The 15,778-nt window shown below is 35.9% G+C and overlaps 1 protein-coding gene across 1 annotated transcript in view; it reads right to left on the bottom strand.

Moving 5' to 3' along the window:
• Positions 1-2,615: 2,615 nt before the first annotated feature.
• Positions 2,616-15,778, bottom strand: part of MAP3K1 (mitogen-activated protein kinase kinase kinase 1) — an 81,834-nt gene continuing 68,671 nt past the window's right edge. The window contains exons 11-20 of the mRNA XM_082651460.1: positions 15,273-15,394; positions 13,555-13,646; positions 13,094-13,283; positions 11,500-12,781; positions 10,972-11,124; positions 9,707-9,869; positions 8,422-8,553; positions 7,265-7,407; positions 6,516-6,647; positions 2,616-5,213 (exon numbers count right to left, since the gene is read on the bottom strand). Of these exons, the coding sequence (XP_082507586.1) occupies positions 5,064-5,213; positions 6,516-6,647; positions 7,265-7,407; positions 8,422-8,553; positions 9,707-9,869; positions 10,972-11,124; positions 11,500-12,781; positions 13,094-13,283; positions 13,555-13,646; positions 15,273-15,394 (2,559 nt within the window). The 3' untranslated portion in view covers positions 2,616-5,063. The remainder of the gene's footprint in view (positions 5,214-6,515; positions 6,648-7,264; positions 7,408-8,421; positions 8,554-9,706; positions 9,870-10,971; positions 11,125-11,499; positions 12,782-13,093; positions 13,284-13,554; positions 13,647-15,272; positions 15,395-15,778) is intronic.

The following is a 15,778-nucleotide window of genomic DNA, read 5'->3' as shown; positions in this document are numbered from 1 at the left end:
TACTTCTTACAAAGCTGTTGTGGGGTTACACGGCTAGCAAGTGGCAGAGCCAGACTTGACCCAGGTGATGTCTCAGGCTCTGTGGTCACGAAGTCCATCATCATCACCTACTTTAAAAGACCCATCCTTTCCTACCTTACGTCTCAATTCAACATGCGATTTTTGCTTATAGCAGAAATTTTTAAAATGACAAACCTAAAAATTGTCATGACATGGAAATATGGCAGTTTGCATACGTTTGTCACTGTGTTCTCCAGTGACTGCAGTATTTCATGCATTTTGTTTTATAACAAGTGAATTACTGTATCAGTTCACAAATGCATTCATTGGCATTTCCATGTGGGCATGATACCCCAACATTTTTCTAGATTCCATCTAACCTGCAGATTTGGTCATTTTGTAAAACTGTTAATATCATTGAAGTAAAATCAAGGAACAGAATTAATTTATTAATTCCTCTGAAACAGAAAGCTTTTCTCAAAGTTAATATTTTCCTGAAATGACTGAAGTGTGCCCTTTAGGGAAAATATCCAGAGCCTATTTAAAAGGTGTACATTTTAAATCACGTTATACAGAAAGTTTAAAACAATGTAGAGACACAAGATAGCTTCTGAACTCACAGTTTTCAGTGACATTACCTATCTTGCAGGGTGATCATGTGAGAAACAACTACTGAGCAGAAATACGAAGGATGAAAGTAGAAAACAGTAACACGCAACCACAAGGTACAATCTAAGACTAAAACTCTGGGGTAGGCCAAGTGAGTTCCCTGGTACAGCCTGAATTGCAGAATGATTGAAATTGCCTTATTTCCTCATTTGTGAAATGGAGTATAATCACTGTTGTAAAGTATGCCTGACAAATAGTAGCTGTTGAATAAATCTTTATTCCTATTCCCAACAGTTTAACATAAGAGGATGGTTTTTATGCTTTTTTTATGTCTGATATAAAAAGAGTTGTATGAACAGGATCAATTAAGTTTAATCTGTGCTGTCTGGGAACAGTAGTAGTATTTATGTGCAAGTATATAACATGTCAAACCACATAAGATTTTTTTAAAAAAGGTATAATTTTCAGTTAATTTTTTTTTTTAAAGAACAATTTTAAATAAAGCTTTCCTTTATTTTGTCAAAAAGCCCTTCAGTGTTGATAGTGGGGTAGGCTGTGCAGTATGTGAGGCCAGGAGTTACGGGGGAAATCCCTGAATCTTCTGCTCCATTTCGTTGTGAACCTAAAACTGCCCTAAAAAATAAAGTATACATACGTGTGTGTCTGGCTTTAGGTAAGCTGGAACAAGGGCAGTCCAGCAGGGGTTGGGGCCCATGCAGAGAAGGCAGCCGACTGAGGTGGCAGCCTAACGGGGATCAGGAGATGGGTTACATGGGTGGGTGGAGAGCTTGAGCAAGTCAGTCAACATATTGAGGCAAATGGGAGCCAGGTTTCTTACTGTCCAGAAAAGGAGTTACAAATATGGAAAGAGGGAAAGCTTGAATGAACCTGGATGGTGGTATATTGAAATGGAAAGGTTAGTGTGAACTCATGGTTTATGTGTGTGTATGGGTAGGTATATATATATATATATGTATTCTGCATACGTATGCAAAAAAACATATATTCTAGCTTTGTCTACCAAGAGGGCCTGGGAGCAGTGATACCCAGGAGTAATGAGTGTATCTAGCACCCAGTTTTTAAATACCAGTCAGGGCTCTTTGGAAAAATGGCTGATCCCAGGGATGAACCAAACTCACGAGATGGGTCTGAAAGTATAGAAGTGTTCAAAGAATAATGGTGGCTTGTCAGTCCATAGAGAAGCTAGCTCTGAGAGGCTCCCAATGGCTAAATGTGACAATTTGAGGAAATATGTGATGACAGTAATGGATTTTATCTCACTGAATAGGAATCCACAAACCCATTTTGATATATATGAATAACAAAGAAGAGAAAGGTCTTCCTTATAGAAAAATGCCCATTAACAGAATACAGAAGGAGTGCAGGAACCAGAAAACCAGTGTCTGGCAACCATCAGAGTAATAATTCAGGCAAGAAAGTTAAGAGCAGAGAGCTAAAGTTGGATGAATAACAAGCTATTTATGTAGCCTCAAAGTGTCACCTCCACAAAATATTTAATATAAAGGTAGATATTAATTATAAAGGGAAAGAGTAACTTTACAGTGGCAAAGCCTTCTCAGATGATCACAGTTTGTATCACCAGCAATGGGACAAACTGACCTTGTATACCTCCGGATAGGAGACACTGAAAAGAACACTGCCTGCACCATCATCTCTGAGATATTCCTGTCACAAATGCATACTCTGAATTGAATCATGAGGAATCACCAAATGCAAATTGAGGGACTTCTATAAAACAGTAAATTAAGGTCGTCAGGGTCAAGGAAGGCATAAGGAATGGTTCTGGATTGAATGGGGCTCAAGAAACATAGCCAAGAGCAAAGCTGATCTTGGTTTGGATCCTTTTGCTATAAAGGATATAACTGGGCTGCTGGCAAAATCTGAATGGGGCTTTTGGGTGAATGGTATATATGGGAGCACTTTGTGGTATTCTTAGGACTTTTTTGTCAGTATGAAATTATTTCAAAATAAATAAAAATAACAACCTTTGTTCAAAAACTTTTATTTACTATAAAGACAAAACACCAAAATAGGTACAAATACTATAAAAGTGGTTCAATGGGGTAAAAATTTTAATTAAAATATCTTGATATATTTAAAATAACAAAGGATACATTTAAGCCAAATTATCTTAACCCAGAGATTTTTTTTGTAACATTTGCTTACACAGTAAGGTGCTAATAGCCCTTAAGCCCTGGAAGTCTTAGGAATCATAGTCATACAGCAAATATAATTTCATTGTGAAAGTGAACTTTGGTAGAAGAAAAATCTATAGGACACCTGAGGTAGTAGAAACTGGAATAAACAGCAGTAGACGTTATTTACAACTTGAGTACCAAATAACATTAAGAACACAAAAATAATTACACATTACAATTTTCAGTCCAGCTTTGATCCAAAGAAAATAAGAATATTACATCACATTTGCATTGAAAACAAAACAAAAAACAAAACACCACAATTACCAGCAAGCTGAGGGAACTGCAAACAAACTCAAACAATGGATTTCTGACATCTAGAGGCAGTCTGAGTTTGAAATGTGGTGGGCATGGTGATCTACAAAGTAATACTGATTAGCTGAGGTTCCTCAGTTTATACAGTTTACATCTCTGTCAGACACAGTATTAATCTGACCAATGATCTTCCAGTACATAAAATGGCAAGAGTGCATCCTTTAAAGCTTGCACATGAGAGACTTGGAAACAATCTTATTAGAACTGTGAAAATTCTAAGTAGTCAAAAAAAAAAGAAAGAAAATACAACACATTTAGAGCTACCAAACTTCACATTTCTGTACTATGTTTAACTCTTCAAATATTGCCAATCTTCCAACCAAAGGAATGTAAAATTTCACTAAGAAACACATTCATATAAAAAAACTGCCTTTTAAAAATTATATGCAATATATCCCTGTAAACTTATCTTGTAACTTATTTTACTTCCAATTTGTGTTGTACATTTAAAATGTACTCTATATAGCTTATTTAGCTTATCCTGAGTCTTTGAGAATAACCAATTTTATTTAACTCTGCAACAATTCAACTGGCTTCTGAAGAGTTAAAACTTAACATCTCAAAAAGCTGTATTAAATACTTAATCAGTACTTAATTTAAAAGACTCACAGAAAAAAGGGTAAAAGAGCTGCCATTTTCCTTCAGGATTCCATGCATCTGAATTCAGTTTAGACAAAAACCATTAGATAACTGTGCAAAATCCAAGGAATTAGTGTGTAAATGAAATTGTTTCACTTATCTTTCTGAACACATTTTCCAAGTTCAAAGCAAATTTATTGTTTAGAAACACTCATTCCTAGTTGAGTAAGTTAATTTTTCTTTATCTATCTATCAGCCAGGCCTACTGTAAAGAGATAATGCATGGTAGAAGGAAAACAGCAGTTAACGTTGTTATCAGTGGTGATGATGCATGATGGATAATTACATACAGAGTAAGACTTAAATGGTGTGAAGTTTCCTACAAAAGAAACCGATACATTAAAAAAATTCAAATACATTTCAAGGTCATCTTGATCTTGGTTGTGAGCTGCATCAGAGAGAACAGTTGATTTTCACTTAATTTATATTTAACCTGCATAAGAAGAGCAGTGACTGACTCAATGAAGGTAGTATTTTATCATATTCCAATTTTAAAAACAAACAAAATTGCATCTATATTTTAAAAAACTCTTGCAATAGCAAGATATTTAATAAACTCTGGTTCACATCTAGTTCTTTTTTTTTTTTTCTGGTTTGAAAAGATCACCTTTCCCTGAATATTAAACATAAATGAAGGTGAAATGAAAATATAGAACCATAATTTCCAAAAACGAAATGAATGGGCCAACAGTAAAATGCACAATGAACCACAATTGTCCAGGCATTTAAAAAGATAAAGGTCAATTGTGGGTCATAAAGAAGTTATCAACTTTTAAAAATATATTTATTTACTGCTACTTATAGCATATTCTGACCTAAAAGAGGCAGATACTGATTTTTATAGCCAGTGACCAAAAAAAAAAACAACAAAAAAACCAACTGCAGAACCCCCTGCTTGTGATCACAATATGAAATGGAAGAATAACTGAAACATTAAAACAGATCCTGAGCCCCTCAGCTGCTAATATTGCTGAAAAAGTGCTCCAAAAAATTATGCTTCTGTTAATTAATCATGCAAACTTCATTGCCTTCCTGTTTACCTAGGGCCAGTTCTTTGAAAGGCACAGTTTACAGTTTCTGCACAAATTGTGGACTTTTGCATACTAAGCTTAGGTACAAATCATGATTTGTCAATCACATACTTAGGTAAGGGTTCCCCACTGATCTTGTTCATAGCTGTTCAGTGGCATGAAGGCCAGCAGATTATCAATGTGGTTCCCCACAAAAGTTTTTTCTCTTGTTGAGCATCCTGTCTCCATTACAGTTTATTTGTATAATTGGCTACCATGTAGTACGGAAGACTGGATGCTTCAGTAGCTCTCTTGATGGAGGTCTGTCCTGAGGTTGAAGTTCTAAACAGCGAAGAGCCACATCTCGTAAACCAGGAGACAAATGTGAAGGGATTGATGGAGCAGTAGTTGCACTGGCAATCTGTAAGAGAAAACACTAGGGTTAAAGTTCTCCACAACTGGAGCTTCTGATACCGAAGTACACGTGCATATATTTCATAACCTCTATATATGCATCCTATACATAGAAGAACTAAAAGTGGGTGGACTTTTTGCTAACACGGTGTCTATGGAAAAACTCATGAATTTGACCAAATACATGCTGATCAGATGGAGCTACAGTTCTCTTTATTGTCTCAAATGAACAAGGCGAAGTGCATCACAATGATGAGGCAGGTGAAATAGTCACTCAGATCAATTCTGCTTTCCTCATACTCTCCAAAATGGTTTGTCCTCTTTCCTTCATTGCACATTTTCTGTTTTTTCAGCACAGAGAGCTATTCAGAGTAAGTAAGACTAAACCTGGCCAGTCAATTTAGTATATCAGAAACACAACTGCACTGATTTTTTATTTTCAGGTGACTGAGGAAGTTATATAAGCATGGGGAGACCTGGAGGAGATTACGGCAGGGGAGAGGTGCTGGGGATCAGCTCGGAGGACTAATACTACCCACTCTGCACAGACTGTGTGTTTTAAGTGCTTTACTCTCAGGCCCAGAGGTAATTCTGTTTATCCTCATAATATGATGTAATATAAATAATTCATCAAGGAGGTGCTATTATTACACCCATTTTATAAACAAGAAAACGGACAGTAGACAGAATAAGTCACATGGCTGTTAAAGGATGGAACCAGGGTTTGGGCCCAGGTCTGTATAACTACAAAGCCCAAGCTTTTACATGAGCACATGTGCAACTCAAATGCTAAAAATCTCAAACATTACATTATTCTCTGGTGGAAGTGGAGAGAATGGATTTGGAAGTTGTCAGAAAGGTAGAACAGCCTTGGCCTCTGACTTAGGTGTGAATTTTTTAAATACAGGAAATAACAGATTAAAAAATTTGTGACAGTACAATACATAAAGAGCTTCAAGTATTTTAATTTATAAGTTTGGTGTGCGTGTGTGTGTGTGTGTGTATATATATATATATATATATACATATACATATATATATGTACATATTAAACCCAGGAGCAATGATTCAGTATTTGCTAATTCAGTGTTCTCAGTGACTTGATAGAGCATGATTACCGTGAATAATGAGAACTGACTGTTCATGCTGCCAACATTCACCACACCATATCAATTCCTGGAGATATATACACATACATTTATTTCAAAGAAGATATGCCTTCACGTTAGATTGATAGGGAAGGAGAACCCATGAAAATTTGCCTTCTGCCAATTTTAGCAGAAAGAAGTAATTTTTATCTCATGATTACCTTAAATATCAAAGCAAGATGATTGGAGTGTTTTTCTGCATTCCAAGGTGGTTTAGCACAAGCCATTTCTATAATAGCACAGCCAACACTCCATACATCACAGCTCCTACCATACTGCTGACCTCTTAGGACCTAAAATAAAGCAGAGAGTTAATTTGGAAATATGACTCATTAGAAAAAGAGAAAGCCATTCTGTAGTTATGGATTCTGGTTTTTTTACTTCAGAGCAAAACAATGTACAAAGAACAATTCCACAGACTACCTGATGTCTCATTTATTTCATTAACACGCTCAATCTCCTATGTGGGACAAAAATATTTTGGAGAATTGTGAGGTTCTGAAGGAGAGGCATATCATAGTATTTCAAAGCCGCCTCAGTACGCGCAGTAAACTACAGAGCAAGAGGACAACCAATTATCACTACATATGAACGTGAAGAGTTCTGAACATAACAGAAGAGGCCGAGTTCAGAATAGCAATTATGCACCTTGGGTTTACTAGAAAACAACTACTATAAATTACTGAATAATTCTGTGTTAGAAATAGGTTTTAATAGATTTGCTTAAAGGCTACGGAAAGGCAGGGATTAAGGGTCTGAAATCAAGGATATCATTAAGACCTTAGTCTTAGGGCCGTGGACTTCTAATTAGTAGTCACACAGTGGATAACACTGCAAAATTATTTGGTGTAATGCTGTCACACAGAACTCCAAAATATTTTTTTTCATCACACTCAAAGCTGCTTCTCACCTCAGGTGCCATAAATGCAATTGTCCCCAATAATTGTCCCTGAAACTCTCCTGCACCAGTTCCTTTTGATGCCAACCTGGCTGCAGCTCCAAAATCAGCAATTCTCAGTCTCTGACCTGTGCTGTCAATTAGCAAATTGGCACCTGTCAACAAAACACAGAGACCTTATATGTTAAAAACAAAAGAACAGATTAAAAACTCAGTAAAATACTACTAATGAAATAGGATAATGACAAAAGAAAGTAGACTGTGTGTCAGAGAAATCTACTCTTCCTCTCAATTCACTTCATTCGTAAAGGCACATAGGTCTCTGCAGTGTAAAAAAAATCCAAAGCCTCAGAGGGAAAATCAGACAAAGCATCAAGGCATAAGGAACAAAAGCAGAGATTTCGTAAAACTTTTAAATAGTAAGTGTTAAACCTTTAATATAATGATTCTTAGCAAAATCTTTACTCAAAGTTCCAATTTTAGTGTAGTTTACACTTTGAGACAAAGCTCTGTTGAAACATACTGACCTAGCCCAATTCAGACTTTATACTGTAATTTCATAATTATAGCTTAAAAAAATTAATGTTATAAAATTACTTGAATGTGTTATATCAAATCCTAAAGGCATTCATGTCAGAAAACCAAAGTTGCTCTCTTTTTTTGGCCACGCAGCTTGCAGGATCTTAGTTCCCTGACCAGGGATCGAACCTGCACCCTGGCAGTGAAAGCACAGAGTCCTAACCTAGACTACCAGGGAATTCCCCGAAGTTGCTCTTTAATAAACTAAACTGCAAAAGATTAGAGAGGATTTTTCTTAAAAGGAGTTTACAGTATCCCAGTTATTTTAAATAAAGCCAGGAACAGGAACCTTTGGGGAGGCAGTAAGTACATCATGAGACCAAGACAGGGGAATCAGAGACCTGGATTCAGTACTTGGTTTGCCATCAATTAGCAGTAAGACTGTGGAAGAAGTCTCAGCCTAAGGAAGGCAGAATATATTACCCTGAAAAGTTCCTTTCACTTCCGATAATTCTAGTGATCTGAGTTACTCAGGAGAAACAATCCCATAGTTGATTTCAAGTTAGAAACTATCAACAAAGGTCTAAGTTTTAAAATTACATTTGTTTTCTGCTTATTGATAATAAGATAATAATTAAAAGAATTCCTACCTTTGACATCTCTGTGAATGATCTGGTTTTCATGGAGATATGAAAGGCCACGAAGTAATTGTTCAGTATAGTTAATAACTACTGATTCCTTGAAGGCTCCATATTTACTGAGCAAATGAGCCACAGATCCCCCTAAACATGTAATAATAATAATTTGTCATAAACTTAAGCCAAAATTAAAATTGTTCATTACACTTTGGTTACATAAGCTTGCACTGCATGAGCTCACATTCACATTTGAAATATTAAATTTATCATCTGCTTCAGAAGTGAAACTGGTTTAAAAACTAACACATTCCAGTAATCTTAAAACCTATCAATTAGGAGACATTTTCATGGAACCCTCATTAACTGGTTTTCTGGAAGGTCAAGATTTCAGAAAGCTTTAAAAGTTAACAATTTTGGATGGAACTCTTCCTCTTATGTACAATTCACCTCTCTGTCTTTTTGACCAAGATATACAAAATCTCTTTCTTAATGATGTAAGTAAACAGTGGTAACATGTTATTTAACAGAAGTTTTGTAAAAAGAATGGGAGGAGCCAGAAGACCCAGAGTTAGGCTTCATATCCTACTGTTTACCAGCTCTGACCTAGGACAAGTCACAAACTCAATAAGCCTCATCTAAAATTGTTTATAATAGTCAACCTATGTACAACCATCAACCCAGGTAACAACCAACATCAGAGAATGTACTAAAGAACTGATTTGTAAATAGAAATACACTCTTCAAACACAAAAAAATAAGAAACCAAGTGCTTGTGTATTCATTACGTCCCAAGTCATTTATTTTACTGTATATACGGTATAATACAAAATAAAACTCAGTCTCTATTTGTTCAAGTAGATGACAAGGTTCAACTTTACGCTTCAGTGCTAGTTTACCTGTTAGTTTTTAAAGCTATATCTTAACTAATTTTATTTTTATATTGTTATGTTAAAATATTTCCTAAATCTGTCCTATTAATGATGGCCAACTGGACAAATATGGATCTTACCATGGCAGGTTTAAAAAAATTATTCCTATAAAACAATGGTACACAATCATTTTAAAAGACACACTGAAAAAGTTTAAAAGTTAGAGGTAATGAATATTTATTTATATTTAAATGAAAGACAAACTATTTACAGTTCATACTACTATGTTGTATGTTGAGGCAATTTACTTTTAGGAATCTAAACTATTTAATAAAAATAAGTGTTCATTAAACGGTTTTTCCTAAATTTAATATCAAGCAAAAGTTAAATCTATGTATCACTATTTGTAATTTAAAACATGAACATACCTGCCATCCATTCAATGAAGAGATTATAATTGCTCTTCTCACATGTGGCTCCCAACATCCTAATGATGTTTGGATGATTCAGATGGCTCATCATTCTTATCTCCTCCCTTAATGCTTCTACTACTTCTTCTTGCTCAGAAGATGTATTTCTGACATACGTCACCTATTTCAGTAAACATGTTTACAAACTTTTGAATTCCGATGAGTTTCTATTTATAATTTTCACTAAAAATCTAATCTAAAATGGACAAACCCAAATTAACTTATATATCAATAGTAGAATGCATTTATGCTCATGGATGCAATGTAGATACTTTATAAAAAAACCAAATCAAACTCTTTTAAAATAATAAGAATCTAACAAGCAGCAGTAAAATATCGGGAGATGAAAGAAGACTGAGACATAACCAATCTTTCCAAACTGTCTGAAGGCAGACTAAAAAAATGAGAAAAGCCCAATCATAAGAACCAACATGACTTAAACATGAAAACTTTACTATGGCCTCGCCATGAGGCTTGTGGGATCTTAGTTCCCCGACCAGGGACTGAACCCGGGCCCCAGCAGTGAGAGCGCCGAGTCCTAACCACTGGACCACAAGGGAGTTCCCAACTATTGTCATATCTTGATAAGCATGCTCATTATAAAAAGTAAACCACAGAAATCCCAAGATGACATTGCACCAGTAACTTTGCTGAAGTAACTTTGCTAATAAAATATAAAAAAGTGCAAACAAAAACTGCAACCTTTATAGGGCCCATCCTGATGTTTCATCTTGATGAACCATGACAATAATCACGCTTCAACTTTCAAATAGAACTCACGATACCTTTGGTGCTGTGGCAACATCTACTTTAAAATTTAGGTTTCTCAGGACTTCCCTGGTGGTCCAGTCGTAAGGAATCTGCCTTCCAATGCAGGGGACGTGGGTTTGATCTGTGGTCGGGGAACTAAGCCCTCACGCCACAACTACTGAGCCTGCATGCCTCAACGAGAGAGGCTGCGTGCCACAACTAGAGACAGAAAACCTGCAAGCCACAACTAGAGAGAGGCCCACGTGCCGCAATTAAGATCCCGCATGCCGCAACTAAGAACCAACGCAGCAAAAAAATTAATAATAAATAAATAGAATAAATACTTAAAAAAAAGAAATTTAGGTTTCTGAAAACTTTAAAAACTAAAATATATACATATGGGGATATATCCTTTATTTGCTCATTTTTCACTTTTATAATTGTAATCATTTATATGCTCACTAGATATTTACCTGTTTAACAGCCATTAAAGTTCCAGTTCCCACATCTTGAGCCTGATAACAAGAAGAAAATGCTCCAAGGCCTATCTGCTGACCTTTCAGCCATTCAGTGTCTTCTCTATAAGGTTGTTTTGCTTTGGTATGTCCTGGTAGAGTCTCTGGTGTCTGCATATTAAATGAGAGCAATCCTTTTACTGTTAAGTTAAAAGAGTAAGAGTTTGTGAAATCAGCCTGGCAAAATATTACTCTTGTTCAGTCTGGCTTCCCCAAATCACCTATAAACTTGACCTCAGAGTGGACAGTGTTGGTGACCAATGTCAAACGCATAAGTGATCACCACTGTAGAATCAACCAGAAGGGCCTCTGAAATAGGCAATGAGTATTTCTGTTCAAATAATGATACAAAAATTGTTGTATAATTAATTCTATGTGAAAACTCTGCTTCTAACAGTTAACTCATATTAAAAGCTGTATTTCTGAATTAGTTTTATTTTAGCACGGCCCGAGGAAACTCTCTAACCTCTTAAAGACTATACTTACATCTTGTTGAATGATGATGATGTCTTCTCCATTTTCAACCTGTAGTTGAGGAACTAGGGGGAGGGCATCCTGAGATGCTGACATTGCCATGGCAATCGCTAAAGCTTCTTCTTCTTCAGCTTCCATTTTTTCTTTGCACTTCTGATTATGATTCATATCATCTTTGTAGGTATCATCATTTTCATCCTTTTCAGGAGACAGCACAGCAACTTCTGACTTAAAAGTTACTGTTGTGTCACTTGAAGGCATAGATGCTTCAAGAAGGTCCTCAATACTGGAGTTGAGCTCTGTATTGACATCTAATCTGCATTTCTCCTCTACTGGGGTGAACACTGTCTCGTCACTAGGTATAACAGCATTACTGCTATTGCTGCTGCTGCCAAAGCCGTCATCACGTTTGGAACTACTGTTCAAATCAAGTGTCATGCTATTTTTTAAGGCATCTCCCTGTTTACTTGTATTACTTGGGGTAGGTCGAGATGGCTTTGGCCTGTGTATATTACTGGAGGGCAGGGGTCTTGACTGAGTAAAGATTGGGGAAAGTTTATCTGAGTCTTTGTTTTCACAACAGTTTCTCTGGAACTGTAGAGAAAACTTGCGCTGTGTTTGAGGAGATGCAGAAGGTATTTTGCAGGGAACAAACCCCTGAGGTCTGTGCTTAGAGACATCTGTTACGGTGCCAGGTGGTACAGATGGGGCAGATGAAGAAGGGCTTGACAAGGCTGGGAACATTAGTTGGGAATGATGAGATAAAGGAGAAGAGTTCAAACACTGACTGTGGGGTCTGCCTTTTGTTTGAACCATTGGCTTTGGCTGCTCCATTGTTGTTGAACTAGGAAGTCCTACTGAAATGCTGGCCAGTCGGTCAGAAATGTCCTCTGAACTGGCACTCAATTTTGAAGCACACAATCCTTTTCCAGTTTTCTCTAAATGGTCTGTGCGCTCAAAGGAACTGTTCTCTGTGGCTTCTGGACAGCTGTTAGGGACTGATGCCTTCAAAAAGCTGTCATGTCGACCATCCAAAGTGTCTTCTATGCCCAGCTGGATGGCCTCAGCAATTTCCACCTCATCTGCAATAGCCATCAAACGACGACGCATCCTGGTAAAATGAGTAGAACTGGAAACATTCAGCATTTCTAACAGTTTTGAAAATACATGGGGTACTGCAGTAACCATTCTTGCAGAACTCAAATATATCCTCCTGGAGAGTTTACCAACCATTGAGTGGGAATTATCAATGGACTGCAAAGCAAAGGTTAAGAGGGACAGCAGCTTCTTATACCTGAAAGAAAAAACACATTCAATTATGAAACAAATTAAAATTACTGCAAAATATATACAAATAAAATGGTACTAATTCACAACTTTTACATTTAAAAAAATCAGTATAAAGGATCTAAAAATTTTTAATTAAATAGCCTAGACTTCAGGTGTTCGCCAATCAAATATTAAGGTATCAGTAACCTACATGTATGCTGTAATTTGAGTCTTTCATTCATCTAAAATGTGTCCTTCTTGGATGGGTGTGGCGGGGGGGCAGTGGGATGGGGTAGCTAAAAGGAGGAAAGAAGTGTATTTTCAGAAGAAAAATTACCTGACTTCAACAGGCTCAGCTTGTGAAACATCAGTACTGACAGTATGAGGGTAAAATTCAGCAGGAAATTCCAACAGCAGTCTATCTATGAGACAAAGGCGGCCCAGGAGTTCTTGCCAGTTGTTTGATTCAGTTTGGTTTCCAAGAATACAATTTAAGACATAATCAACACCACCAATACCAATGGATCCTACAGAAAGGAAAGTAAAAATAAATGAAAAACAGTGATATTAAAATCTAAAACAAAACATGATCAAATGGTTTAAGGTTAACAAAAATACTTGAATTATATTAATTTCAAGAATCTCCCTTTTAGATTAATTCCTATTTCTAATGTTAGCTGAGTCAATTTACAAAATTATTTCAAAATCCTGTAACTGCCCTATTAGAGATTATGAGATTAGACCGTCTAAGGAAAATGATAAAACATACTATATTAATTTTAAGTAAAAAGTTATTACCAGCTTTAAGTATTTCTCTGCCAACGGCCAACTCTCCTGCTTGGCCTTTGCACAATTCCAATAGCGTTGATATAGACAGCTGACTTGTGCGACTAAAAATGAAAGGAAGCAACATCAGATTTTAATCTTGGACAAAATACGTATTAAAAGGAGAGTAGTAATGTAATGCCTTGTGAAAAGGTGGGAAAAAATGTTTTTAGGAGTGTTTGCTTCTCAACCACTAAAACTGCATTAATGATGTCACTATAAGTAATAATATTTATTATTAGGTCTAATTCCATAAATTTTACCTTATCTTCTGTGTTAAGCACAGAATCTTCACTACTGGCTCTTATAAACAGCAAGTATTAAATATGAAACCAGATAAAAGGCTTATTTTCATTATCATATCTTGTTAAAATAAGAAAGAAAAGACTAAGACATTTTGATTTCTGAATTTTCATTAAGTTCTCTTGAATTAAAAACAAAGTCTTCCCATGCAAAACCTTTATATTCTCTTTATATAGCCAGAATGACTTCTAAATATCATAACATCTCTTTACCATATTTCTTATGATGTTCAGTCATTCAAGTGACCAAGTAAACAACCTAACTTTAGAATTTCAGAAAGTGGACAACAAAACAAATGCCATAAAAGCACTGAAATTCTTAGGGGAAAAAACCCTATTATAATATTAAGAAATGAAATGATTTTTCTATGCATTTTTCAAATTACTTGTTAATTTTTTTCAGATATTTATAGTATTCTCTCTAAGCAACAAGAAAACCTCTAATACTTACAATCTGTAGGCTTGTGTAGAGAAACAATGGAGACAAAAGACATACTTTATGAGATGAGAAACAAGTCAAAGTTAAGTGCTTAATTTCTGAGATCCTCTACAGACTACATCATGTGACTTAGGGAGGAAGACAAAATTGGACTAGAAGAGCTCCAAAAGGAGGTAATGGCAGAGGCAAACCAAGGAAGAGTCAGTGCTTCTTACCACCTGAGATCTGCTGGGACACGAAGAGATGAGAACTGCCAAAAAAGTGTTTACTGTGGCTATGCTCATTATATGAAAAGTGGTCTTTTCCTCCCACTTTATGGAAAGGGAAAAAATAAAAGAGAGAGAGAGAACCAGCGGTCTAATAAAAGCATAGCTTGTGCTCATTTTCCCTATCACCATACCCTCATTTCTCTACCTCCAGTTAGGGCTGTTCTCGTTCCTTGCTGATTTTTAAGGATATTGCAGGGATATATGGAATTGTTGTTGTTGTTATCTGACACAACTATCACAGAGTAAAATTCCATCACAAAGAAAATAATGGAATGGGGTTTTTGTTTTTTTGGTCCTGATAATGCAAAGCATGTATAATGATTTTATTGGTTCCTATCCTGTGTAACTCATTCTCTAAAATGAGTAATATCTCATATATCACCTGCTGTTCTTATCAACTGGACTTCAGTTTTAAGAATATTACTTTAAAATAAAAGAGAATCAATCACCATACAATAATGTGGAGGTCCACGCACTTTGTTAGCCTGGTTTTTACTTGCCATTAGCTCTTCCTAGTCCTTAAGAGCTTTAAATGTTACATGTTAATTTCAAATCTCACATTATAAAACAGTATTCAAAGCCTCATTTAGTAAGTATGTATCAAATACTCACTAGGTTTGAGGCTCTGTGCTAGGCTTTCAGGACAAGGCGGTTTGAAGCAGTTCATTTATAGGGCCTTACCTATTGACGTCTGCACACTTGACTAGGATGGTGTCTACAACTGGCCGGAGAAGTCTCTGCAGTTTGATTCTTTCTGCCAAACTATGGCAAGGAGTATATACTAGCATGGCTCTCAACGTTTTCTGGGGGAAAAAAACTGAAGGTCAGTTTAACTACATTTAAAAAGCATCAGAGACAATGGCCTAATCTGAGACAATTTGAGAAATAAAATAATGATAGGAACAGATTATAACCCATAAATAAAATAAGAATCCATGAGTTGATACTGATACAAATAAAAAATTGGATAAATAAATAGATAAGGTAGAAAGAAACTCTCAACTATTTCTGTAATTTTTAAAAGTCTGAATTAATTTCAGAATAAAAAGTTATTTTAAAAAGAAAATGAGGAAAGGAGCCAACTTGAAAGAGCTCCCAATGGCTAAATATGGAATAACTTGGGCACAAAGTAAATGATGATAGTACTGAATTATAACCCATAGAATAAAATAAATACCCATGAGTCT

This window comes from Grampus griseus (assembly GCF_964374135.1).
Source record: "Grampus griseus genome assembly, chromosome: 3".
Classification (NCBI taxonomy): Eukaryota; Metazoa; Chordata; class Mammalia; order Artiodactyla; family Delphinidae; genus Grampus; species Grampus griseus.
Note: the sequence above shows the minus strand (reverse complement) of the source record. Positions and strands in the feature narration are given on the sequence as shown.